The sequence below is a fragment of the Simochromis diagramma genome, unplaced genomic scaffold (genome assembly GCF_900408965.1).
Source record: "Simochromis diagramma unplaced genomic scaffold, fSimDia1.1 OVJJ01000389.1, whole genome shotgun sequence".
Classification (NCBI taxonomy): domain Eukaryota; kingdom Metazoa; phylum Chordata; class Actinopteri; order Cichliformes; family Cichlidae; genus Simochromis; species Simochromis diagramma.
The window spans coordinates 600,262-627,684 of NW_024387227.1; the positions used below are offsets into that span (position 1 = coordinate 600,262).

General features: G+C 43.9%; 1 protein-coding gene across 4 annotated transcripts in view; it reads left to right on the forward strand.

The window, feature by feature from the left end:
• pax7a (paired box 7a) overlaps positions 1 to 23,742 on the forward strand; it is a 43,908-nt gene extending 20,166 nt beyond the window's left edge. For all 4 annotated transcript variants that reach the window (XM_040052242.1, XM_040052244.1, XM_040052240.1 and 1 more), the window contains exons 5-9: positions 761 to 960; positions 7,857 to 8,022; positions 8,493 to 8,689; positions 19,513 to 19,762; positions 20,935 to 23,742. In XM_040052242.1, the coding sequence (XP_039908176.1) occupies positions 761 to 960; positions 7,857 to 8,022; positions 8,493 to 8,689; positions 19,513 to 19,762; positions 20,935 to 21,050 (929 nt within the window). In that variant the 3' untranslated portion in view covers positions 21,051 to 23,742. The remainder of the gene's footprint in view (positions 1 to 760; positions 961 to 7,856; positions 8,023 to 8,492; positions 8,690 to 19,512; positions 19,763 to 20,934) is intronic.
• The last annotated feature ends 3,681 nt before the right edge of the window (positions 23,743 to 27,423 follow it).

Genomic DNA, 27,423 nt, shown 5'->3' on the forward strand with positions numbered 1-27,423 from the left:
AAAGGGCCATGTAGTTTGAATAGACATGCAGAGGAGGTGAAAATGATGCAATTTTCTAAATTCAGTTATAATGGTAATGTGCAATGGTAATGCATATTTGCTGTCAAAAATTTCCCTGTCGGCCTGGATTGTACGGCTTTGTGCTGTATCTATATTCCTCGAGCAAAAATTCAGCTTAGTTGAATGCCTAAAAAGTAATGTAAAATGTGTTCTAATTCATTTAATGACAGCAGATGGAAACACATGGGACTGAATGGTTTTGGTGTGATATTGTGTTCTATTTTATACGTTTTGGCTGCACTGTGTATGAGCAGTGTGCCCTGGGCCAATGACAGAGAAAAGCAGGGTGAGGAGCAGCAAGGTGGCCTGTGCAGATTAACCCCTCTACCCACCAACACCCCACTCCCCCTCAGCTCTCTGCATTCACAGCCTCTGGGGCCCCTCTCAGAGGCAGGATTGTATATCAGGGGCTCTTCTATATTAAATAAATATCCACAGATTAAGATAATATTCTCCCAGTTGTATACTGAGAGAAAAGTAGCTGTCATTTGAATCCACTGTGTTGCCAGTCCCCCACTCTTGAGACTACAAAAGAGGCTCTTTTAGAATCCATTTAATGCTGAGTTTATGATAAGTTTCAACCCATATTTGCGGCTATTTTCCCCCCTCACTACTCAGTATATTCACATAAAAGGCTTCTTAGCTTGTTTTCATTTAGTGATGATACATCTGGCCCTCTGTCCTTTCCTTTTCCCCTCAGGTAACCGGACAGATGATGGTTCAGATGTCGATTCTGAGCCCGACTTGCCTCTTAAAAGGAAGCAGAGGCGCAGCCGCACCACCTTCACCGCCGAGCAGCTGGAAGAGCTGGAGAAGGCTTTCGAAAGGACACATTATCCTGACATCTACACCAGAGAGGAGCTGGCTCAGAGGACGAAACTTACAGAGGCCAGAGTACAGGTTAGACAAGCAGTACCAGTACTCGGACTGATAAGCATGCACACCGTGATGTAGTCAGACTGCATGAAAACACATTTCCGCTGGTGCTCGGCTGTGAAGTTTGGATCATTTTGAGACCCCTTTGTCTGAGACATCAGTACACAGCAAACATCGCTTTCCAGTTAACTCTGAGAACATGCAGCAAACCTTGTTACACTGTGTTTAGTAAAAAAAAAAAAAAAAATGAAAGAGTTCCAGTGATTTTTGATGCTGCAAACATCCACCTATGAAATCTTAAAGGTTAATTTACATGAAAAATTAGCAGCAAAGTGCTCAGTAGTTTATTTGTAATTTAGGTACATTACTCCTTTAAGAAGCGCATGTGTAATTGAGGTTTAGCTATGCTTTGTGCAAAAAACCCATCAGTGCTGAAAATCACTGAGGCCTAGCCCAATACAGAAGACTTAAGGGATTCTGTGTTGCATAAATGCTAACATCTAACTAAAGCAACAACTAAAGATACTGCAAAGAGCAATATCTTTTTCCCAAAACCTAACATTTGCCTTCTTTTACCCATGGTACTGGTGTACACATCCATCAGAGCCATATTGCCCCTTTTTGTCATACTTCACTGTGCATGTAAGGAAGCTTGCTGTCTACCATTATCTGTTCAAGTACTTTGACAGAGATACTCCCCTCCTTCGCACCTCAGATCCGGGGACCTGTCCTACAGCCTGAGTGCCCTGCAGTTGTATGTAAGCTTGAAGAAAGATATGTACAGTAGAGTTATAGCAGCAGCTGTTCTACCAAAGATTGAGGGAGAGAGAAAAAAAGGGAGAGGAGAGAAAGGGAATGCATTCCTGATGGATTTCTCATTTCGGCCTTTGGCCAGGATCTCATCCCATCACTTTCAAGCTCGCCGCTGCTTGTAAAACCCACCACATATCACACAGGGCTCTTCAGCCTCTCTGGGGACCCTATGCTCCGACAACAACATTAATCAATCAACTGCTAGTAAAAAAGAAAAAGGGTCTGGGGCACCCCTCTCCTCTTACCACAGTCATTCACACTACCCTAACCCCTCCAACTCCTCACTGCATGCTAACTGTGCATCACACTCCAAACATGCAATTGGGTAACTGATTCCACACATGTCTTTGTCCATCTTGAAACCCCCCAACAAGGATGTCCAATATGTCTGAGTGTGTAATGCCTCACTCAGGGAAGGAGAAATGTATCTCACCGCTGTTACAAGGCAATATATTTGAGGGGGTTTCTTTTAAAAGTGTAAGAAGCGAGTCAAGACAAGATAGTTATTTTATTGATTTAAAAATAGCATTCAATTTTGCATTTTGATCGGACAAATATAGCCACACAAACTAAGCAAACCTTATGACAGAGGTGATATAAGTATATACATCTTTGTAGTGCACTTCAAAGTCATCAGGGAGCGTGGTCCCTCTTTGGGTTTAAAATAAAAATTCAAGCGTGACTTAATGTGTATCTCATGTAAACATGAGAGCAGGAGAAAAAGAACATGGAGCGACTGCTGCCTCTCTGCTGTTAGATAATAGACTTAAATGATGTCATGTGAAAACCTGAGGAATTTGAGACATGGCTATAATTTGTTAATGCTGTTTTGCTCATAATCTAATTCTTTAAGGCTTTGAAAGTCTCCAAAGGTCAACTTAAACTTAATTTTCTGAGAAGGTTACAAAGAAAGGGACTCTGATAGCCAAAATATATTAATGCCCAAAGTTGCCCTACAGTGTGACGAGCATGTTTCAAGGATTGTGGTTCTAAGAATTTTCTGATAGTTTTATCTCTGTGTTTCCCCAAATATGTCTCGGGGTTTGTTCTTAATGACTACTGGAGATGCCACATAAACATTTCAGTATTTAAACAGTGAGAGAGAATAGAAGCTAAATATGAAAGGATGTTGTTTAAATGTAAATTTGCCAGCTTGTGCATGTGAATGCTATTTGTATCACTTTGTTCGGGAAATTTCCACCAGCTGGGCTTACATATAGGTGCCCAAATGGCCCATCACAGGGCAGAAGAGAGGAGACCCTTTGGCCTGAGAGAAAAGCCTCTCCAGCACAGCTGCAATGACGTATCTTCCAGATGTCGTTCAGAGACTTAACCGGTGTTTGGGGCTGAGAAACTGTCCGTAGAAAGGGGGGTGTTGGAGGAGGCTCATAGACTCATATTTTAACTCGTATGTGTGTCAGCTGTCACGGCTCGCTGTTATCCATTTGTCATTAAACACAGCGATAATGTGAAAAGCAGTTTTTAGGTTCGGTGCAGAGGTAAAAGCACTCGTGCGGCAAGCACCTCTGCAAACATGGCCGCGCTGGCGCTCAGCAGCCAGAGCTCAAAGCCGTGTTGTAAATTAAACCGCTTGATTCTCGTTGAAGTGATGAGTGTTTGGCTTAGCGCTGACTCACAACCCAAACTCGTAAACAGAGCTAACTCCCTTGTGTCTGCCCTCGCCTGCCATTTTAAGACCCCTTCACCATCTATCTTTATCAACCTCGCTGCCCCTTTCAGCAGAGCTACCAGCACTCCCTTACCACCCCGAGCCCTGCAGTGGTTTTATCACCCCAACTGACAAATTGTGGGATATGATCCATATCTCTCAGCAATTAGTTCCAGCCTGTCTCAGTAGGAGGGGACACTGCCAAGTCTACCTTCACTATATCCTCCACTGATGCAGTATGCTCTGCCACTTTCCATCTGATAACCCCTCAGTTTTAACAGGAGCAGGCAGCAAAGCCATTCCAGGAGAGCAGCGCTTGTGTTTGTTCCCTGTGTTGAGGAGTGGACCAGGATGGGGAGAGCTGCGCAGGCCTCCGTAAATCAGCTCTAGCAAATGAAGCAAATTACATTCCCCTCTATTTAGACTGAAGTTTCCAAAGAGACTGACTCCAGAGTGTCGGCTGAGGCTCATCATCTCAGCGTGCGGCTGCTTTTGGCTAGCTTTCCCGAATCTGTCACATAGGTCCCCTTTCATTACCAATAAACATTCTGCATGTAGCTATTATAGGTAGTGGAATCTAATAAGGTATAAGCATTGCTTTTACGAAGTGTGCAAATCAATTTGGTAAAAAGTTTCTCTCTTTATCTGTGGCTCGCGCTGACCTGTTGGTGCATGCAGCGAGCAACAGGGAAACAGGCCTCGGTGGAGTCTGTGTGCCGGGCCGGCCTCTGCATCTGTACGTCACAGAGCAGTGTAGCTGAATTCAGACTAATGCTGATTCAAACGTTCCAAATAGCTGGTGAAAATATAATCTTAATGTCAAAAGGTGATACGCAGTTCCCTGACTTTTAGGTTGTCATTGAGTTTCAGCAGAAAAGGCACGATGGATCTGGTTATTGTTGCCACCAAATCCAACGGGCAACTACATTCCCGCCAGTACGGGTTTATTTTTCATAAAGGAATAAATAGGATTTGTGTAGATTGTACGGGAGAAATTGTTGCAATGCATCAGTGTGAATGTTCTAACAGTTTCTTATTATTAGAATTTAAATGACTTTGGTACAGTGCTTCTGTACTCCTGATACTTATCAAGCTAATCCCACTCTCCTCACAAATTCACACTCCTAGCTACTTTAATTAGCATAGTGCCAGTCTGGAAGGCAAGCAGGGAGGGAATCAGAGAGAGGGAAGTGGGGAGTGGGGGGTGAAGAAGAAGAAGAGGGGAAGGCGAGAGGAGGGGAGGTGTGAGGGAGGAGGTGAGGGGGGTATTGCGTGGTGTGAGACAGAAGAGGATTTGTGTGTTGAAGCTGGTTGCATCACCCCTCTGTGTTTTCTGTGGATATGAAGTCAGCAGCACATTTTGTTTTGTCATTATCTCGGCTCTTGGTATTCATCTACCGAATGGTGCAAATTGGCTCCTGAAAGGCGTCACACATTCAGTACTTGTCTTTGACAAAATAATTCATGGAGGATTGTATAAATGGAGAATCCTGAAATATGAGTGATCCTATTTAAGAGAAACAACACTGACAGGTTTTTACTGCAGTGCAGTGTCACGCCTTTACAGTGTTAGTGTGAGTGTGTGTGTCATCACCGATCGGCGATAAGAAAACGCCAAATGCCACTTGATCGCTGGGAGTCGATTCTGCTGGCTGAGGGTGAATGGAAGATTACATGCAGCGAAGAGATGCATGCAGCTAAACACAGACACGAGACTTAAACTGTCCTGCTCCTTGTCGTATTTGCAGGGGGGTTTTGTTTTTTGTTTGAGGTGTTTCAGGTTTGCATCTACGGCCTCTACTCTGGTTGCACTCGACAACAATCTTCACTCCCAATGTTGAGTTTTAGATCTCCTCTTTTCGCCCTTCCTCCCAAAACTTCCTCCATAAAGATCCAGAGCTGCTGTGCAGGCCTATCCAAGTGCACTAGATGCAAAAAACAGTTTAGTACGTGAAAAACAAAGCACAAGTGAGCCATTGGAATTCAACTGCACATTTGTAGGTAGATAGGGAGTCATGGAGAAGTGCTGCAGCTCTCTGTACTGCAGAGAATTAAACCGGATTGGGGATAGCAGAGGAGAATCTGTGGTCCAAGGTGACTTTGTGATCAGGTTCCAGAGCGCAGCCTCAAATCCTCAGCTTCAGGCTGTGTGTTAGTCAGTGTGAGAGTGGATGTGTGCATGTATAAGACTGTGCAAGTAATGTATGCATGTGTGTGATAGTGTACAGGCTCTTGAATACATGTTTATCCCAGTCTGTGCTAAGAGCCCAGTGATTGCTGGAGAAAGCCATTCAGTCTGTGATGCATGCTCATCTTCCGTCCAATATGTTAAACATTGCATCCACTGTTTGTGCATGTTGACAGAGCTGCAGCCTGTATGGTAGTCTGCAAAACTTTCACTGTTGAAATTCTCAGAGTACTGCAGATTTCAATAAATCATGATGATATTCCAGAGTTTTCTCTGTGTGAGACTTTCCAGCAGCTGGAACAAGATGAGAAATGATTGAGATCAGACCCCTGTGCCGCAGAAATAGCTTTTCCATAGTAGCATGATAGATGAAATGTATATACTAAATTATTTAACTGAACATTTGCACTAAACTAAATTTGCACAAACTTTGTATGTCAGATGTTTTCAAATGTTCACAATTAGGACAAAATAGGTTTAATAAAAAAAAACAGTAGTTTGAAGTAAAATATATAAATATATAGGCAAAGTTAACAATAGGAGGCTGTGAATATGTATCTGTGAAAAAGGAAAATGGTGAAAGCAAAAAGTGACTTCAGTGTTTTAAGCGTTTTTGTGGCTACCATGATGGAACAGCTCCTTCCTAAGCTCAGATGACAAAGGGAGAAGGAAGTTAAAGTGAACATAAAAGACGAGTGGGGTGAGTCGATGAGGTCGGAGGTGAAGTGGCACTGCGGGGTGGGGTGAACGGGAGTGTGTGGAAGGAAGGGGTGTACCCCCCCGTGTCCTCCTCCCCTGAGCCTAGGCAGCTGTTTGTCTGGCCCAGTTGGAGCTTAGTTCAGACTTTGGACCACGCTCCACTACATCCCAATAGCAGAAATTTCCCGAAAGCCACACACACCACATTTGTTTTGGAATAGCTGATTGAGGGATTCAGACGTAGTCTTCAGGAGCAATCGGGCTTGAGATAAAGATTTCCTGTTGGTTTTCCACCTGCATAATTGAGGTTTGCCCTTTTCTCAAGTGCCGACACAGTCATCGCCTGTTGCATCTTATTTTCTTTCTCCTAAGCACTCGCTACTAAACTGAGTAATAGTCAAAATAAAAGAAAGGAAAAGAAAAGAAAAACACCAGAGGCAGTGAATGTGTTTGAAAAGAAGCACATTCAAATTAAGATCTCCGACGGGCTGAGATCCCTTGTAGCCTCTACAAGTTTATATGTATGTTTGTGTGTACAAAAAGAGGCAGCCCCCAAAAAGCAGTGAGTATGTCGCTGTGTAAGTCCCCTTGAAAGTGTCCCTCTTTAAGACCTGTTTAAAAGGGACGCCCCCTCTTTGTGTCCACTGTTCTCTGTGGCGTATGGAGGGGCTTTTGTCCCCTTCTTTCATGTGCTCTCACAATAGCCCTGGCCGTTTGAAACACAACAGTAGATGAACTGCGCTGACAGTGTATTAAACTCTGATGAATTGCCTGTGCGAGGCATAGATCAATGTCCTTCAACCCTTAGCACACAGTGAAACCCGGGCCTTGTCTTGGTTAAATGGAACAGGTTGCAGAATCTTTTCAAAAGGGCTTGATTATATTCATGTTTTGTTGAAGCAGAAGCCTTTTTAAAGTGTGTAAATCTTTGCCGTTCCAGAGGGTCCAATTTTTCCCCCCCTTTCATTCAGGGAAGTGACATTGTGTGTCTGCGCTTCAGTAGCGCTGCTCATTTTGCGAGCATTTTTGCTGTTTGTAGCCTTAGAACTTCGCGTTTCGACTCTGAAGTTAAAACCTGTTTTTTTTTCCCCTTGAAAAACAACCACACAGCCACACTGAAACAGAACAATAGCTATGAACAAGTTAACTGTGCTTCCAGAAATGGGGAAAATGGGCCTCCCTCAAAGCATGCAGCAGCTTCGCAAACATACTCGAGGTGTGTGATGCGGAGCTTAGTGACCTACCTCTGACCTTTAAACGACTCCTTCCTTCTGAAGTGGACTTAGGGCAGCCTGTTTACATAGATCACAGCCTCAACCACTTAAGAAAGACAGGGACCACACTACTGAGCTCCTACAGCACCAGCAACAACACTCACGCCAACCAGCAGATTAATTGCAGGTGGCAGGAGCCGGCGGACTCCACCGAGAGTCTAAACAGACTCTCGTTAAAAACAGATGACGCTGAAAACAACAGCTGAAAATGAATCAAATCAAATCCTGTGAGCCATTTGGATTCATGCCTTTTACAATATCTGGTTTATTCCCGCAGGTCTGGTTCAGCAACAGGCGGGCTCGGTGGCGCAAACAGGCCGGGGCCAATCAGCTAGCTGCCTTCAACCACCTTCTTCCTGGAGGATTCCCACCCACGGGGATGCCAACTTTACCCACATACCAGCTACCAGAGTCCAGCTACCCCAGCACCACACTATCGCAGGGTGAGGTTGACACAGCATCCAGCCAAAATATACTCTATGTTCTGTTCTCGGAGTGTAATCAAATTTAGGTAAATATTGCATTAGTCCTGCTTATTTGTGGTATGCCATCCATATTTTTTGTGGTAATAGTGTCATAAATTATGTCTGAATCATGTGCAGCATATAAGAACCATGCAGCGAGCAGTTATCTTTACAATCACATCTTTGTCACAGTGGGACAAAAATAAGGGTTGTATTATGAGCAAAGGTCATTTCTGTCCTTTACGCTTTTCCTGTGTAAAGCTGCATTTCTACGTGCCAAAGAATACACAGGCAGGACACTTAATGTGTGACTTATGACTGACTGAGCTCAAACTGTGAGGCCTCTGTGAGGATTCCCGGTGGGCCTCAGCCCATATTTTAAGAAAATTTTAAGAAATTTCCCTGATTTGTTCTCACCTGTGCTCATGTGTTGTTGTTTTTTATGTCAGAGGGCAGCAGTACATTGCACAGGCCCCAACCCTTGCCTCCATCCTCCATGCATCAGGGAGGTCTGAGTGCTGACAGCAGCTCTGCTTACGGTCTGTCGTCCAATCGCCACAGCTTCTCCAGCTACTCTGACACATTCATGAGCCCCTCAGCATCCAGCAACCACATGAACCCCGTTGGCAACGGGCTCTCCCCGCAGGTCAGTCCAGTGAACTTTCATCACTTGTCTGCATATTCCCACATAGGTGGCGTTCACACTCTTTAGTGTACCAAAATCCCTCCTCCCCCTCCTCCTCTCACACTTCAGAATGTGTAATTGTATTTGACTGCAAATTAAAATTCAGAAACAGCATGTTCAGCAAAATAACTGCCAGTGTGGGCTTTTATGTTCATGTTCCAAAGCCCTGGATTTATTTTAGCTACTCTAAATTGCTACATTTGTAAAACAATTGGATTAACATCAACAAATTAAAATTCATCTTGATAGCACCGCAAGTACTCAAGCTGCTCCAAACAGCGGTTTCGACTTTCCTGGGACATCTAAATCCTGCACAGCACAGAGAGAGAACACATGCAGATGAAATAATTAGCTAAAGCTTATAAATGTATACCCATAATCTTCTTCACGTAATTGTCTGCAGCTGGAGGACTCCAGTGCTATGTGTGATTTTGTTCATGTCTTTACGACGCGATTTACTAGCATCTCTGAGAAGGGTGGCACAGGCTTTCCTGTAAGTTCACCTTGCTGCTCACTTTACCTCCTTTTTTAATATTACGGGGACCACCTTGGGTTTCCCTTTGAAATAAAAAAGGACCATCCCCACCCATTCTCCTTTTGCCATCTTAAAGCAGGCGGCTATATGTGCACATTTGTTTGCCTTCTTCTCTCTAAATTGCCGGATTTCAGATGTTTAACCTCTTTGGACTCCTCCATTAATGAGCGTTTAAATAGGACTCTGTGGTAAGGGTTGAGCTTTAAGTAGCAGAGAATGAAAAATGATTTGTATTGATGCAAATCGTGTGTACGGAGTGAATTATACACAATTACCCATCAATACTGGCCAGTCTTGCCCACCCTCACCAACAAGATGTGGTTAACAGGCAGAAAATAAGATTGAAATGGTGTGTAAAGAGTTGAAAATGAATTTCAATGCTGCATTTGTCCACAATTACCCCGTCGTTCACACGTGTTTTATTGGGAGTTTTTTTTTTCTTTTTTTTTTTTCTTCAAATATTTCTCAAAGCAGATTGGAAACATTCTTGGTATTACCCTCTTTCTTCAGAGAAGAAAGAATTAAGGATTTTGTGACAAAAAAGAGATTTTCTCTCCTTCTGGAGCGACGGAGGATAACATGGAGGCTCACAGCGTGTTTGATTGTTAATCGTGGCACAGAGGCTTTAACTGCTAATGCTCTCACTGCAAACCTGCAGAAAAACACCAGGAACATGGAGTCTTTTTTTTTTTTTTTTCATTAATGGCTCTCTAATACTGGCGTGGGGTACACTGCCGCTTTCTCTCCTTCTCTTCGTAGACATTCCAGAATGTGTTGGGATATTAAACATTTCCTGTCATAGTGAGGATTAGGACAGGAGCCTTTGGGCAACTGTGCAGCCTGGATTTTCAGTATTCAATTACTCTATCGACATGGTTTGACAAAAGTCTTTGTATAAAACAACCTAAAATAAACTTTATTTGTTTATTGTCCTTTTTTTTTAGATTTATTTCATTATTTTTGAAGTTAAACTGTGTGCGTTTTCAGCTTTCATGTGTGGGGGAGTTTCCATATGTATGTGGTGTGGATGTTTTGGCTGCGCAGTAGTTTGCACCGCACTGAAGTGAACGCATGCAGAATGATGTGTGGCATTCCTATCAGTCTCTCAGCGTGGACATGAATGCTCCCACTGACAGCAGAATCAGAGTTCACTCCCTGGTGCAGCATCCCGCTGTGCTGGGCAGCTCCTATCTGTCCCCCCTCTCACTTCGCAAGCTCGTCACAGAAAACTCACGACACAGAAAATTCACAGAACAAACAACCACTTTAACATCTCAGAGTCGGAGAGGGCTTTGTCTTCTCCTTGCATTTAACCGAATTTCAATCAAACGACGGCTGGGTTTCATCTTTGGAAATTATCGGCACGCGTTCCACACCTCGCTGTTTATTTTTCGTGTTATTTTTTTTATTCCCCTGTTTTTTCTCCTCCTTTCCTGTAATTGAAAAAAAAAATCAACACAAAGAGACTCTATCGAGATGGAAATGAGAATATGATATTGTAAGTTACACACGGCATCTGTTTGCTCGAGATATGCTTGTGCATTGGAATGTGCAAGCTATTTCTTCAAGTGCCTGGCATTGATGGCCTCGCGGTTGCTGTAAAGATTGACAAAAATTCTCTGATTCGCAGTAAATGGGCTGCGGTGGCGAGGTGCCAAGTCTGTAATGGAATCCTGCAGCGTTCAGCAGTCCCGACAGGAGCTCGCGTCCATCCCAATCCCATAACCTATCCCGACAGCACACATTTTCCCATTACAGGCAGTGGAAAAGCCATCCACACTCAAACTGGTTGCTGTCATTGTGGGATATACAGCGTGTTTGGCTGGTTGAGGGAGGCAGTATATTTAGGGGTCATGGGAGTGAAGCTGTGCATGGCTGGGCAATAGGTATGAAACCAGAAGTGTGTTTTGTTGTTGGCCTTGTTTCATTTAGCAGCACAGCAGGTGTTGGAAAAAGGTACAGGCAAGGGCATCGAGGTTAGGCATTCCAGCCATCCTTACCTGAAGATTTAAGCTTGACGCCTGCTTTTTCTCTCTGGTCTTTTTTTCATTTTTGAAGTAGACCTCTTGACCTTTCATTGCCACGATACTTTGTATATTAATTTTGCACATGTAAAAAACAAACAAACAAGCAAATTGGCGTTCTTTCAGCTGAAGAGGTGCACTTTAACAGGCAATCATCTCTCAAGCACGCAGCACATTTTCAACAAATCCCAGTAATATGATGCTGCAAGATACTTTTCAAATGATTCTTTGAAGCAGCATTCATGGCCATTGCATTTGCGTGAAACCGTTTGGGCTGAATTCTTCATTATTGCATGACAGGGACACCTGCTGGGAGAGGAAAGAAAACAACGGCACTTGCTGAAGCCCAGCGAAAGGAGCTCAGTGGCAGAATTTCTAGAAATATAGAGGAGGAGGGGGAAAAAAGGGAACGGGAAGCATTTCTCTTGTTGAATCAAAGTAGGAAATGCATGCAGGGCCTGTTGTAGGGTGTCCTTATGATAAGGAGACGTGATACGGAAAGTGGGAAGTCTGTGAGCTGGATAGGTATGGTGGATAGAGATTTTATTGCTGTTTTGATGAAGGAAGTTCACAAAGTTTCGTGAGGAACTTTTTTTTTCTGTTTTGCAGTTTTATGAAAGTGTTGTGTGTTTTGGAATGACAAGGATGTGTGTCTGTGTGTATTTGAGGAGGGCCTTTGGGCTGTGTGAGTGGGCCGGGCCTCCACACACACGCACACACACACATGTACACACACACACACACGTACACGGGATCAGAGGCAGAGCGGCTCTCACCCCTGCCTCCCTTTGATCTGTGTCCCCAGGCCTGCCTGCCCGCGCGGCGCTGCACCGTACCACGCACGCTGACACCATGCTCACCAGCGACTCCCCACAACTGTCTGAGAGAGATAAGCCAGGGGAGACTCCAAACTGTGCTGCTGCTCTTCCATTAGCTAGCGCAGACGCTTCTTTTAAAAATGGGATGAATTATTTTTAAGAAGCAAGCTCTGCCGTTGCCAAAAAAAAAAAAAAATGGAGAGAGGAAAATGTACGGAACAATCTGGAGCTCTGGCTTCATTCCGCCTCCCTCCCTGACTTCTAACAAGACATTCTGCACCTGAATACCAATGAGAGGGGGAGATTCATGTAGTCCCCCACATTATTAAAACTTGGGCATTAAGCCTCTCACCGGGCACTGTGTCAGCTGGCAGGCTCCACTGACAACAAATCAAAGGGGATGAGCACATAGCCTGCATTCATAGCTCAGCCACTCGCAGAGCAAGTGGGGGAATACATACTGGTTAATTAGAACTCCCATTAAAACAAATACTGTTTCAATTTGGCAAGTATAAAAAAAGATGTAAGAGGCTTTCAGAAAAAAGAGACCTGCTGTCGGCAGTTGCCAAGAAAATCCAGGGACTGTAAATCATATCCACTGGCTATACTGTTTCTGCACAGATTATTAGTGTTTGCTGTTGTTTTGCAACACTTTTGAACTCTGAGGAAAGATTTTCTGTCTGCGACACCGAAGACGTACCTCTGCGTGCGCTGGCCTTCTGCTTTGTGACAATACATCTTGTTTTTGTTTTCGCCGCTTGCAGACGAGTGTGACGTGACTAATAATTTTCTTGCTCAGCTTAAACTTGATGCTTTGTGACAAAAAAAAAAATGCTGTATAAGGAGCCACCTTTGCAGCATGCATGCAAACCTCGGGGTTTTTTTTCCCCTTGCAGCAGAGACAGTGCTTTAGCTCTCTAGCCCCTGTTTATCTGAGCCATTTGTTGCTCTCTCCATCTTTCAAAGTCTCTTGAGCAGCCATGTGCTGCCATTTTCTCTTACGTTCCAAAATATCTTTGGTTGGAGCTTGGTGTATTCATAATCTATTTTTCACCTACCAACCTTCCTTCTCTCCGCTTGGCTTTTTGTCATCCAGCGATGCCTTGCCAATAGTGCTTTGCTCTCTCCCTCTCCCTCTCTCTTTCTCTCTCCCCACCTTCCGCTCTTGCTCCAACTCTCTCCCCTGGAGAGGCAGCTCTTCTCCCTACGCCCAGATGAAAGGCTATGGCGGACAATAAAAATGCTATTTAAATGCAAGGGTGTTTGTGTGCGGGTGAGAGATATTTCCTGCTGAAAGTGAGCTGCTGCATCCTGATAAATAGTAAATATAAGGGAATGTGATTTACATTTATCTTGCAGAGGCAGCCAATATGAATTTCAGTAAATCCTAGAAGATGGGGATTTAAGGAGGAAAAATGACTGAGACTGATTCACATGCTGTGTGTCCCACGCAGTTGAAATGCCTATAAGGTGGAGAGCGGCACTGCCTTTATGAAAGTATAGGCACAAATATCGATCCTATCTAAAATAGCTATTGCACACGGGCGTACGCAGTGTCACATGCTCATCTGGCGGGGATTTCCTTCCTCATACACAGACAATTTGAAGGTTACTTGTATCATCATAATGATAATAATAGTCATAATGTAATAATGTGTGCAGTAACAGCCTGCTTCACAGGTGAAGTGTCTGTGAGGCATATGCTGGGTGACCTGTCTCTTCGGGGTAAAGGGTCAGGGTTCAGGGGGTCATGGGATGGCTTGAGAAGAAGGAAGGCTACTTTGCTGTGAACCTGCCCCGCTAGCCAGAGGTTTGGGATGTTGTCTAGCTGCATGTGGTTCCTTTTAGTTCCAGATGCCACTCTGACAGGTGCATGGCTGTGATTAATACTAGCTGACTTTTTTTTCCTCTCACCCATTCTGTCCGTCCTTCTTTCTGTTTCTTTCTCCCTGTCCCTCATTGGTTTATTGGCTCTCCCTCTCTCTCACTCTCTCTCTCTGTCCTCTAACCTTCATCGTCGTGGGCTCATTCTCGTGACCCCTTTGCAGAGTTTATACCGTGCTTCCAGCTTTCACAAGGGGGGGATCGCAAAGAAAAGGAAAAACTTACTAAAAATAAGCTTCATTGCATGTGCATCTCTGTCTCTCACTCCCTTCTACATCCAGACAATAAGATGAGAATATGGGAGGTAGTTGGGTCCTCAGCTGGTTGTCTCATGCAGCAGCTCGCCCCTTTCAGTCTCCAGCTGAGAGCTATTTCACTATTTATTTACATGTAATTATGGCTATGAGGTGCAGATATTAACACTGTCAAGAACAATTTGACCTGACATTTTTCACTAGACCTGGCCCCTGCTGTTTTCAGCAAACAACCCCCACTCCTCCCCCCTCCTCTTCTTCTTCCTCCCTCTTCGTTTTTCTCCTTTCTCCCTCGATCAGCCTTGCTTCTTGCTTCTCTCGCGCGCACGCGCTGTCTCTCACACACACACACACACCAGGCCCTGCCTTGCTGAAACCACTCTCCTGGAATCAGAAAATCTGCCGTTTAATTTAGAAGAGGCGTTGGAGCAAGGTGCGGCGAGCTGAAGTCTGTGTGCATGTGTGTGCCCGCTTAGAAGGGGCCTCTCTTGTTCCCAGTGGCTGAATCCATCCCATAGTTACTCAAGCATATCACTAGCAGAGAATAGAGGATTGCTCCCCACACGTTCTCCAATTGCAGCCCAATAGACGGTATATTAACCTCTGGTTAGTGCGGGGCCAAGTTTATAGCTTATGCTGTGGGATGTTTAAGACGGGAGTGGGGTGGGGTGGGGTGGGGGTCCTTTTTCCAACTTGAGCAGCTGTGCTTTCTGGAACGCTAAGGCCGCTATGAGCATTTAGCTTAATGGAAATTTGCAGTAACACAGAGGGAGCGGGTCTAGCCTTTAAAATAAATATGAATTTTATTCCACTTCCGCTCATTTAAGCTTCCTTTGGTACGTGTGAACAGCTTCATGGAGCGCAGAGGGGAGACGCACAGGCGCAGAATGGCTAACATGTTGTGAGGAGTGACAGCTTGTTCCAGTGCTCGCTAATCGTCCTCATCTGTGCCTGACATGTCAATGCCCACATTCTGTCAGTGCCAATCAGCCACTTAATTGAACACAATTAGCACCCCACCACAACCCCCCATTTGCATTACATTCTTCAAAGACCCATTTCTCTCCCTCCAGCACCAACCCCCCCACCACCACCACCATTCTACCTCTCACTCTGCTTCTGTCTCTTCATCCTGTGGCACTAGTGGAAGACACTTTTCAGTTTTTATGAATGTGCCGCGGCCAATTAACGCAGTGGCATGCAGGCCTGAGCCCGTCATCTGCTGCCTGCCACCATCCTGGCTTTCTGCTGCGGCCCCACACCACCCCTCGCGCCACCTCCACCGTGACCAAAACGCTTTAATTCAATTTATGCAATCACTGTTATTTTTAAATAGTCATTTTGTCTGCTCAGATGAGGGGCCTTACTGCCCGCTGGGCCGGCCTTCTCATGTGAGGGATGGGGGGAAGGGCGGGACGCTGTGTGAGCAGGAGTCGACTGACTTGGAGGGGGGAGTCACTGATATTTTCATTTGTTATTTATTTCCTTCAATTTTTTTTTGTTTGGTTTCAGGTTAAGTGTTTGATTAGGATTTTAAAAGATTTAAATCAAGTTTTCATGCAACATTTAATGACCTAACATAAGAAGTCTGTCTGTTCTTTGTGTCTTTCTATGTATTAAATACGCACATTTCTATATAGTTAAGGTTTTATTTCATATTTTGACTGTTTCCAAAGTCAGACACTTTCCAGACTTCTGGGCTACAGAATTAAACACTATTCTCTTCCTGTAATCACACCCCGAGGACTGGCCTTCAAATATTGATCTGAAATTCAGTGTCATCACTGTGGATCTTTAATCGTTCTTTGCTGGAGCGAGTATCAGCCAGGCAGATCTGCTAAGGTGCACAATGTTATTCTGCACTACTCAGATAACTTACAGACATTTGGAGTGCTCATTTTTCCCTGTCTGCCCCAGTGACCTCTGCCTAACTTAAAGGTACATCTTGGGGGCATTTTGATTTGGGCAGAACGGGGAGGTATCGGTGACAGAGGAACTAATCCAGTATTGCGCAGATTAAGAGTATTTGTGGAGCGGGGTGTGTTGGCGCTGGCGCTGGGAATGGAACAGAAGGGGCTCCTATCAGCTCTCCAGGCAGGCTAGCCCTCAGGCCAGTGCAGTCCTACAGGAGTCTTTGTACTTCCCAAAGCCTCCACTCTCCTCTCGCTCACGCTATATCACTCTCTCTGCTGCCCCCCTCGCCTTCTTTCTATAGGCTATCATATTCTCAGCACTCCATTTCCTCACTTTACACTTGTGAATTGGTGTTGTTTTAATCCAGTGCAAGGGTGCATTCTTCTTATTATCAGGTGCAGCAGGGACGACTGCTCCTATAAGGAGCCACGAATGAGCTCCATTTCACTGCCTAACACAATGTAAAAAATTAAATAGTCGAAGTGGAATAATGTTGACTTTTATGATCTCGTAATGATTATAATGGCTGAAAGAAAACTCAGCTCTTCCGGCACATTCCCATTCTCTTTCTTTACTGTGTTTCTTTTCTCTCATTGTGTTTTTTTCTTGTATCACTTGCAGTGTTTCAGCTCCGTCTCTGTCACGTTGTTTTATTCCAGAGTGAAATCCAACAAAGAACAACTCGTCAAACATTCGCACAAACAAAAAAAATGTTACAAAAAAATGTAATTTGGCTGTTGAAGAAATTAGGGGAGGGGAGGGGGTTTGAAAGGGCCTCTTTTTGTCTCAAGTGTGCTATTTATTTATCTGAAAGGATGCACATTGTATCCATTTACACTTCCCGCACTCACTTTGCCACAGGCTGGAGGGCTCAGAAGTTGAGAGAATTAATTACTTTTTTATTATTATTTATAAAGTAATCTATCTGTAGAGAGAGAGTGGAAAAGGAGGGGGGCGGGTGTGAAGGGAGGGGTGTTGTGCGCAAGAGGCAGGGAACGCCCTGGAGCATTGTCCTTTAAACTGGGTCCTGGCTCACATTATCTCCCAAACCAGCACTCACACAACGTTAAACAACAAACGAACTCTGGGCTGCTGAGGACGCCGTATGCGAGGCGAAACAGGGAGGTGGGGGGGGGAGGCGGGTGCAGAGAAGCAGGGAGAAACTCTGCTCTGCAAGAGCATGCTGTATGTATGGATGATAAATATAATGGCCTTTCCTCAACTCTAAAATTTGACAGGAATCCAAAGTCCTTTTCAACTCTTTATTAATACGCCCACGTGTTTAGTGACAACCATCAGCTTCCTGCCTTTTTTTTTGTTTGTTTTTTTGATTCAAGACAAAAAGCAGATCCCCCCGCTTTCTTAGAGTTCATTCATTGGCTAGAACTTAATATCTGCAGAGGCTGTTTCACGAGCCACACAGAAACAGAAATATGTCAATGTATCCAGCCACAAATGGCATTTACGAGTTTATGTGACAAAGTATCGTTTAACACTTGAACACTTAGGGGGGAAAAAACTTTATGGGAACATCAAAGTAGCAAAACCCACCAATTAAAACTGAACTGTGTGTCACATAAAATGCTGTAGGTGTGGGTGGAAGAATCCACTCTGAACATACCTTTCCCCACTAAGAACACTTAAATTATAACTGAAAACTGTGCTTGAGATCCTCATAGATGCCAACACTTGTCAGCCTCTAAAGTGGCCGACCCATCTAAAATATCCTGCTAAAATAGCAATGCCGCATCATGTCGCGATAAGAAGTCATTTCCTTTTGAAGAGCTTTTATGAGCGTGAATAATAATAGAGCCAGTTGTTGGCTGTCCTATTTCATAAGGAAGCAATGTAATCAAGCTTCAATTAACCAATAACTAAAATGGGCTCATGCCCTCCAGCTGTCTCTCTCAGGACATTTTACTAGCTCCCTGTTTTTTTCTTTTACTTTAAGGAACCCATCCAAACATAACCCTTCATCTTCCTCACATTGTGCACTTCATCTCCATATGGGAGGGAGCATCACATGTGTCCAGCATGAAGAGGGCTATGAATCTCCCTCTTATGGATACATGTCACATGCTTTGTTCGCAGATGTGGAGGGGACGGTGGGGGTTTCCTTACTGATAGAATTAACATGTGGAAATGACTAACCAGCCTTTATGTTTCTAATGTGCTTCGAGTGTTTCGTATTTCTAGGGAGGCCCCTTTCTAAAGATATGATTAATTTGCAGAATATAGTTAATTTTCCCTCTGAGGGATAATCCTGGCGTGCAGCATCATTTGTGAACTGTTTTGGCTAGCTCCTGCGTTGGGTGTGTGGTTGCTACAAATGTGTATGCATGCGTCCGTTTGTGCATGCATGCAAACATATGTCTGCCTCTGTATCACCCCTGTGTAACCACCTCTATGATGGGCTAATTGGTTTAGCAGCCAAGGGGCCAAAGGCCAGTGCAGCATAGCAAAACTCAACATGAACCTGATGTTGAAAGGAAGGCTTCGCTACTATAGGAGGGAAGCATGTGTGGGACAATTGCTTTTTTTTTTTTTTTACCACACACACACACTCTACACTTAGGCTTTTTCACTTAACGAAACTCACAGCATGCGAAAACAAAATTTTTCACAGCGTTCTGGGCCACTGTGCTTCAGACTAGAGGAGCACCAGAAGTAATCTCTTACATTTTAACATATTGTGAGGCCTTCTTCTGACGAATGTCACATGCTATTACATTAATCTAGAATATTGAATTGGAAGCCTTTATGCACTGTGAATAATATACACACTGTAATATTCAGGCAAGCCTCAACCTGCAGTATCAGCGGCCCGCTCAGTATGGTTTGTGGAGCCTACTTTGTGTGGGGATCTGAGGGGATCATTTACCAGTTCCAACTCCATTACTATTCATGAGATGGGTAGGCTAGGGGCGAGGGATTAGGGACTCCCTTGGTGCTTGTTGTGCTGTAGGCTCGGGCTCAGGCCTCAGGCTCCGGGACAGGGGCTGTCTGGCAAGGATGGTGGGTCTATTATCACCCTGGGACCCGTCTGTCCCACAGCAGAACACTTACTGGCAGCGCCAGCTAATGGAAACTGTGTCTCTTGTTCCCTTTCTCCTTTTTTTAACCTCATCACCCTCCTGGTATCCTCCCTCCCCTCTGCTCTTTAAAAAAAGATGGGGAAGTTTCTCCCCTTTCCTATTTCAAAGTTGAAATGGTGTATTTCTATTGGCATCTTTACCGTGAAGTGCTGGGATGGCACTATACTTGCAAAAAAAAAGTACTTTCCCTCAACTCTGTCAATGCTTTGATCCTCAATTTTCCAAGTTTCTAACATCCTCTTTCCCCCCCTCCCCTCCAGGTGATGAGTATCCTGAGTAACCCTAGTGCTGTACCCTCCCAGCCCCAGCACGACTTTTCCATTTCCCCCCTGCACAGCAGCCTGGAGAGCTCCAACCCCATCTCAGCCAGCTGCAGCCAGCGCTCTGACACCATCAAGAGTGTGGACAGTCTGGCTTCCTCGCAGTCATACTGCCCTCCTACATACAGCGCCACCAGCTACAGTGTGGACCCCGTCACTGCAGGCTACCAGTATAGCCAGTATGGCCAGAGTAAGTAGACCCTGTTTGTGTATACTGTTGTTGTTGCATAAGCAAATACTTTCATGTTTTTGTGACAAAAGCTGGTCGTTCTTCTCCGACCCCCTCTTAAGCTGACTAAATTTAAAAAGCCTATGAAGTGATGCCCAGTTCCCAGGCAGGAGAGCCTCCTGACCTTTGCACCCTGGTCGGTGGAGGCAGACACGTGCTCTTGATAAAGACCCCACCACCACCTCCACACCACAACCATCCATTTACAGAGCTGCCTTAGTCACACCCCACTCCACTTGGATGGGAAAGAGAAGAGGGCCACTTCAAAGAACGGCACACCCTCAGGGGCCACAGTGTCCTCTTGCCCACCTCTCTTTCCCTCTTTCTCCTATTTTGATCACACACACACACATGCACACACCCTCAGGGCAGGAAAGAGTTTGCTTTATTAGATTAGCATAATTGACTGATGCTGTCACAGCCATTCACAAGAGGTAAAATGAAGCCCACTTCCTGAACAAACCAATGCAGCATTGGCTAGCTGACATTTGTTTGTATTTATTTTCAGGTTCTGGTGGTGATCTGATGCTTTTGTGCATCTGGTGATTTTCTTTTCCGAAATGTGTTTGTGTTATGCGTGAGTGCGGGCGAGCGCGTGCCAATCTGTCACGTTTTTGTGTGTGCGCACCAGTGTTTTTGTCAGCAGCAAGAAACTGATGGCAGTGCGGATGTGAGCTGATGTGAGGTTAATTAAGATGGTGATTGAGCACAGTGGATGGGTAATGAATGGAAGAGAGAGGAGAGGAGCTGCTGTCTGAGGATGAAAATGATCGGCCATGTGGAGTGTGGAGGGCATGAAATCAGAGATGCCAAGTGTAATGAAGACTGGCACACAGAACACACACGGGGAACTGTCTGAGTGACAGCATGGAGACTTTACCAGGATGCACATGCTCTGTGCCAGCAGCATGCCAACCTCAGACAAGGGACAGGGGAGGGGTTTTTATCTTTCACTCTCTCTGTGTGAATTGTTTTTCATTTGACTCATTCTCTTCTGCCACAACTTGTTTCAGCCTTAATCAGAGGAATGAAATGAGAGTGAATAGGACATATGTCCCAGGAATCTACCACCTGTCTAACGTTTGTTTGTTTTTCCTTTCTGTCTTCTTTTGTTTGTTTGTCTGTGTGTATAGCTGCTGTAGACTACCTGGCTAAAAATGTGAGCTTGTCCACCCAGAGGAGGATGAAGCTTGGAGACCACTCGGCAGTGCTGGGGCTGCTGCAGGTGGAGACGGGACAGGCTTACTGAAGCCACTCGGGACAAACCCTGCACCTCTCTCTATTTCGCCCTCTGCCACCCTCCTCCATGCTCCATCAAGTCTGGACTGCAACTCCAGCTCGTCTATCTGCAGCTCGGCCATGACATCAGTGAACAGACGCGCGCCCTCACTCTGTACCAGAGAAAGTGACGCTTGTGAGAGTGAAAAGTCCCTTTTCGGGAATGGAGCTAAACTTTTCACACCACCAGGCGGCTCTGCACCCTTTCTTCCCACCCTTTGGGCATAATTGCCCGCTCCTTGTACTCATGTCCCAGCCTCAGACCTGTTTATTTTAATCAGTGGGCCAAAAAGGACCCCCAGATGACCAAAGGATGGTCAACTTCATTGGCCCAGATTCCTCCTTGTCATGGCTGCAGTCCAGCACACATTTAGAGCCATCAACAACATGTACTTTTGACCTTGCTGTTCATAGTAGTTAACAAAGCCAATATCATTTGAACGACTCTTCTTCTTGTTCTTTTTTGATATTGTTAAGACTATTGTTGCTGTTATATGATTATGGTTAATGTGATTTCTGTTGTTCTTTGATTCCATTCGTATCTCTTTTCTCCGTTAGATGTCGGTGTGTAAAACACAGAGAATGACTAAGATGATCTGGGAGCGATTGTCTGTTGCATATGCATGTTTGCGTGTCGGCACACAGTCACACAAAAGAGGATGATTGTTTTCCAAGCTGCTGTTCCTCTGCCTGTTCCCTGAGCTCAAATATTCGTGAGCGATTTGACCTTCCCACTTTCATATTCGTCTTGACATTCCTAAAGAACTTGGCCATACTGTGGGAAGTCTGGCTGGCTGGATTCTGCAGGGAATTAAAGCAGCGTTTTGGCGGCCAATAGCTTTTCCCTTGTAACCTCCATCCCATCCTTAGTGGTGGTCCATAGGGAGGAGGGCATTGTTTGCAAAAACAGGATTGGGGAAATTAATGTATTTTGAAATATGGACCTTGCCAAGCTCAACCACCCCCTCATACGAACACACACACACACACACACACCTCCCCATTCCTCCCAAATCCCATCTGCCAGGGAATCCTGTGTGACTTAAACAGTGTGAAGCAGATTAAATCACACGAATATAATGTCAAAGCTAATTCACAGTGACCCTTCTCATCACTAGCCAGTATTTCAGTTTTTTTTATAGAATAATTAGCACATTTTGTAAATGCACACTGTGTTGGCTTTCCACCTTTCGACTAAATTCCTTCAGAACATTCCTCAGCCTCCATCTCCAACATACTGTAGGCATTCCAGCATTCTCTGTTATGAGATTAAAAAGTAGACAAGCTGTGCCATTCACATGCACTCTGGAAAATCATATAATCCAGTCAGTTGTGAAAGGGCACAGGTAACTCCGCTGATTGGCCCCCTTCTCTGGTTTGGACCAGAGCCACGTCTAATCCTCCACTTTCACATACTCACCCAAATGTACAAAAAAGACGAAAAAAAAGTTTAAATAATAGTGGATATGAGACATTTGTGTAGCACGCATTGTTGACTTGATCCAGGACCAGCTGTTCCCTTGAGATGTATGTGATATTTTTCATTGACATCAGTGTGATTATTATGACAGTTAATGCTCAAGAAAGGATCTGGTCCTTCGTCGCCTTTAAAATTTGAAAAAATGTACAGTAGCTGGAGCAGATTGTGTATCGTTTCTTTATAAAGAGTATGTTTTATACTAAAACAACACTATGTTGAGTGGTAGGTAAGCAAGGGATCTGTGGAAGTAAATGTTTTGGTTTTCTTTTTCTGTTTTCTTTTTAATGTATTTAATTGGTTTACTTGTTTCAACCAAAAGTTTTGAGTCTGTTTTTTTTCTGACCCAGGTAAGAATTGATTTGTATAAATTAGTAAAATATAAATTCCACTGAAAATGTTCCAATTAAAATGACATTTAAGAGGGTAAAACTGAGCTTGAAGGAAAATGAAAGCTTGGTGTCACAGACAGACTCCCCCTGAACCACAGGACCGCTGTATATTTAAAAGGTGGCTGAATTAAACATCTTCAGGGTGTTTTTGACCGCCTGTTTTACAGACTGAGTATAAAAGCAGGCCAGCTATCACTGGACCAAGGACCTAACACACCTGAGCCTTCGGTGTGTGACTCTGCCAATGGACCAGCGTGATGATGATGATAATGATGATGATGATAATAATGCCAGAGACAACAGGCTTTCTACTCTGGGAATTTGTTGGATTTGTGGACCAATAAGACTTCAGGAGAAAACGTCAAAGTAATGCTGACTCCGCACTGAACCGCAGCAGTTGCTGCTCCAACTGCTTCACTTAGACGCCTCACTCATGTGTATATTTTAAAAAGGAAGAGTTTTAGAATTGTCTTTAGTGTATCAAACCCATTTCTAACACTCGCATCAATAAACATTTGGGTATTTAAGGCATACAACTCCTTCCCTCCCAGCCCTCCCCCCTCCCTCCTCCCGTCTGTTTGACCCTTAACCTGTTTAGTTGCTTTTTGACATCTGTGCTTTGATTTACTCCTTTTTCTGTTCCGCATGTGTGTATATTATCATGGTATAATTTATTCTGCTGTATGAAGTATTAGAGTAGTGGGAAACTTGTATTGGTATTTACTACCTTCAGCCTGTTGGTGTGTTTACTGTAACACTGGCGTAACTGTTATCAATTAAAGATCCAAAACAGAGTTGAGCCTTTTGTCTCTTATTTCTGTCGTGTGCAGGTTTTTTTAACGTTTATTATGAGACGAGTCAGTAATGAGCCTTTTTATTTATCCATTGCTTCTTTCAGTTTTTACATGTACTACATATGTACATACATATTCAGTATAGACAATAGCCATTTTATCCAGCCAATCAAATATCTGGTTTTTCCAGCCTTTCTCCCATTTATATAATTTTGGACTGACTGACTGACTTTGATTAGGTAAGACAAGCCATTTAAATTGTGACCTTGGGCTCTGGGAAATTGTGGCAAGCCTTTTTAGTATTTTCTAAGATTTAAAAAGGCTAATAAAATAAAAATAAATTGATGGAAAATATATTTCAGACAGATTAATTACAGGCCTGGTGTAAATCTGTGTGCATCTGCAAAATCTTAAATCAGCCCTAACCACATGCTTGTAGTCTGAGCATGTAAGATCAAGCACATTTGCGGGGGTCACCAGTGACTGTTCCAGCGCTGGCGATATGATTAGAGAGTGATGAGAGCTCAAATGTCCCAGACGAGGAGACGCAGACTGAAAGTGTGTCTAGCTGCAGCTGTAGGAAGTAATTCATTCTACCCGCTGACCAGCAGCGCTCGCCTCTCCCTCCGCTTGCCGGGGAATGCAGTCTGCAAATCTCTGCGGTATGGTGTGAATGTAGGGGAACTAACCGGTGTAGTGTGGAAGCATCCGCTGTGCTTTATATTACACGTCAAAACAGTGGAGCTCATTCACTTGTAGCCATCAGGCACTGCTGGAGGTATGTCAAACCCGCCTTAGGTACGTTCATTCATTCATTTAACAAATCTCAAACATGCTGGATATGTGTGCAGTCGCCGCAGCAAGAAAATCTTCCTACATAGTCTTGTCTAAACTAGTAAATCATGCCAAGATGCACCGTGAGAGATGTATATTTACTTTCTGTACGCCACAAATTGACAACAAATACTTTGCATTTTATTTGCAATTAAATGTGAACTAATTAAAGGCATCACTAATCAAAATTATTAACATCATCACCATCAAATTGTATTAGCAGATAAATCTGAAGCTAAATGAAGTCAGTACTGCTTGTGTTATCAAGGGGTACCTATCATTCCTATTTCATATTTTCATACTCAGTGAGTATAAACTGATACATAACGTTTAGGATTCCCTTCACAGATTCAAATCAGCACTGAAATGCAGCGTTATTGCCACGTTATATCATCAAGGCTCAGTTAAATTTGATGCAAATGTTAATTCTCTTGAATGTCTAATTACAAAACATATATTGTGGGGGGAAAAAATAGTGTTCTTGGGTGCTGGATTAGCATGCCAATGAGGCAGGTCAATTAGTTAATCGATTTCAAAGCAAGTTTTTGATATGAGTTCATTCTGAGGAGACTGGGGGGCTTTCAATGGATCCTCTGAACATATCAAATATGCATTGTGGCTCTTTGCCTGCTGCGTGTCATCCTTCATATATTCCTCTAAAAGTTTGTGTTCTGGTTGTCCAGATTAGACCTTGGCATGTGCTACGGTTGTCCCCTTTGCTCCAGCTTGTCTCCTGAGGTGCCGGCCTGGGAGTTTTGTCTCCCTCGGGTCTGCTGTCACTCAGACTGGACGAGGTGGCAGCTCAGGCAGTGGTGTGTGGGAGAGCTTTATGACATTTCCCTCATCTCCTGCTTTGATCCCCTAATTGATTGACTACAGGAGCAGAGGATAAACAGAGCCCACAAGAGCCGATTCCACTCGCCTCTCTGGAGTGGTTTAGATAAAGTGTAGAGGCCCGAGCGCTCCATTCCTCCTCTCCCCTCCTCTATATGGACATACGGCCATTGAAGGTAGCTCTATGCCATGGTAGCTTAGCTGTGGGCTGTGTCCTCAGGCCCAGTGCTTGCCTACTGCCCCTGTGCATAAATGGCTGCCGGTAATGGGGTTGTTTAGATCACAGGGATGGAAATGAAACTCCTGAGCCTTGCTGTAGAGACCAGGAGGCCCTATCACTCACGCAGCAGTGATAGAGAATTCACAGCGTCAGCCTGGTCATACTTTCAGAATGAGCCATGGAATAGAGGCTCTGATTCAGATCTTATTTAGGACCCAGCTCCTGAACCTGGCCATGCTGTGATAAATAACCTTCTGCTGAAGACTCAGGAAAGCTGCGAAGAGGAAGAATGCAAACAGCCAGTTAAGGAAAAAAAAAAACAACAAGCCAAAAAGTCTCAGATTTAAAGAAAATGTGTGTTTGAAAACATGACTTTAGAATGATTTAAACCAGATATGATAATTATATTCTAATTTTTCAAATTTGTCTTCAGAAAGAGTTCAGATCCGTGTGCAGGTATGCTAAGAAATGATTAAGAGATGCTCTGGGGTCTTGGTTTTATTCTTTGAGATTATGTGTCATAGGGAGTAAAAAAGCTCCCAGCTGTCGCCATGAAAGCACTTACAGTATAATAATCCCCCAAATCCTGTAATTATGCCAGCATACGCTGTGTACCTGAGCCTCAGCTTTGTGCTCGTCACCTCAAGGATCCCACTGACACAGACACAGACGCACAGCTTGCCATGCACATATCTCCTTCCCAACCATGTATTTTGCATAGGGAGAAAATCTTATTTTCAGAACATTTTAGGTATTTTGAATTTCATGGTTACCCCTCTCAGGTATTATAGATAGATAATCTGTCATGTATAAGTAAAAAAAAAAGAAAAAATCAGGAGCTCAAATAGGGGATTGTCTGATTTACCAGGAACCAAAATTATAGAATCTTTCACCAGCTATATTACATTTAATCAGCTAAGTTAGATCGATCTTCAATTCATTACATTTTATTCATATAGAACCAATTCAGATTGCAATACTTGAAATGCACATGTGCACATATATGCACATCCATGCACACCTCCCTTAATTCATTTTTTTTAAACAAAGACAAAAAAAAGTCCAAGTAAAGTTGTAAATCTAAGAAATCGGAGCTAGATAAAAATCACTGTGAAGCCAAGCTTGATTTACATTTAAAATCTGAGCTGTGTTCTCAAACTAATTAATATTAATAACAAAAATGGAAATGAGTGCAGTGGCGGCCCATAAGTGAAGAACAAACTGGGTGCATTCAGTCAGGAGATTCATATACAAGCCCTTTCTCAGGAGAAGTGGGCTCTAAACAGGCGTGACGGCAGGGCATAGACCGCCATACACAGAGACAATTTTTCTAGATAATAGCCTATCACGCAGGATACAATTTAAATTAAAAAATGCAATTTTCACCTTGAAATGAACAAATGATTACAATTTCTATACAAATTAAGGCATCCAGGCTGTGCCTCAGTACTGTGCCAAGGCCATGAAACCTGACATAATTACCATGAAATACATTTTCAAATATTTGTATTTTGTCCATCGCTTTAAAACATGCCACTCTGCCTTCTGTGGGTTTGTGATCTCACCTTCTGGGGGAAATACATAAAAAAGAGAGAAAATCATCAGAGATGAAAAGCTCTTCAACAGGAGAGATAAAAATGTGGGGGGAAAAAAAAACAACCTCCCATACACACAGTAAATCAGCGCAACTCGGCACAGCGCCCCTGGAGCTATCTCTAAAAGCCAAATTACTGCTACTTATCTAAGGAATCATATCTACTAGTTATCTGCTCCTGAGATAGGCTCCTCTCTCT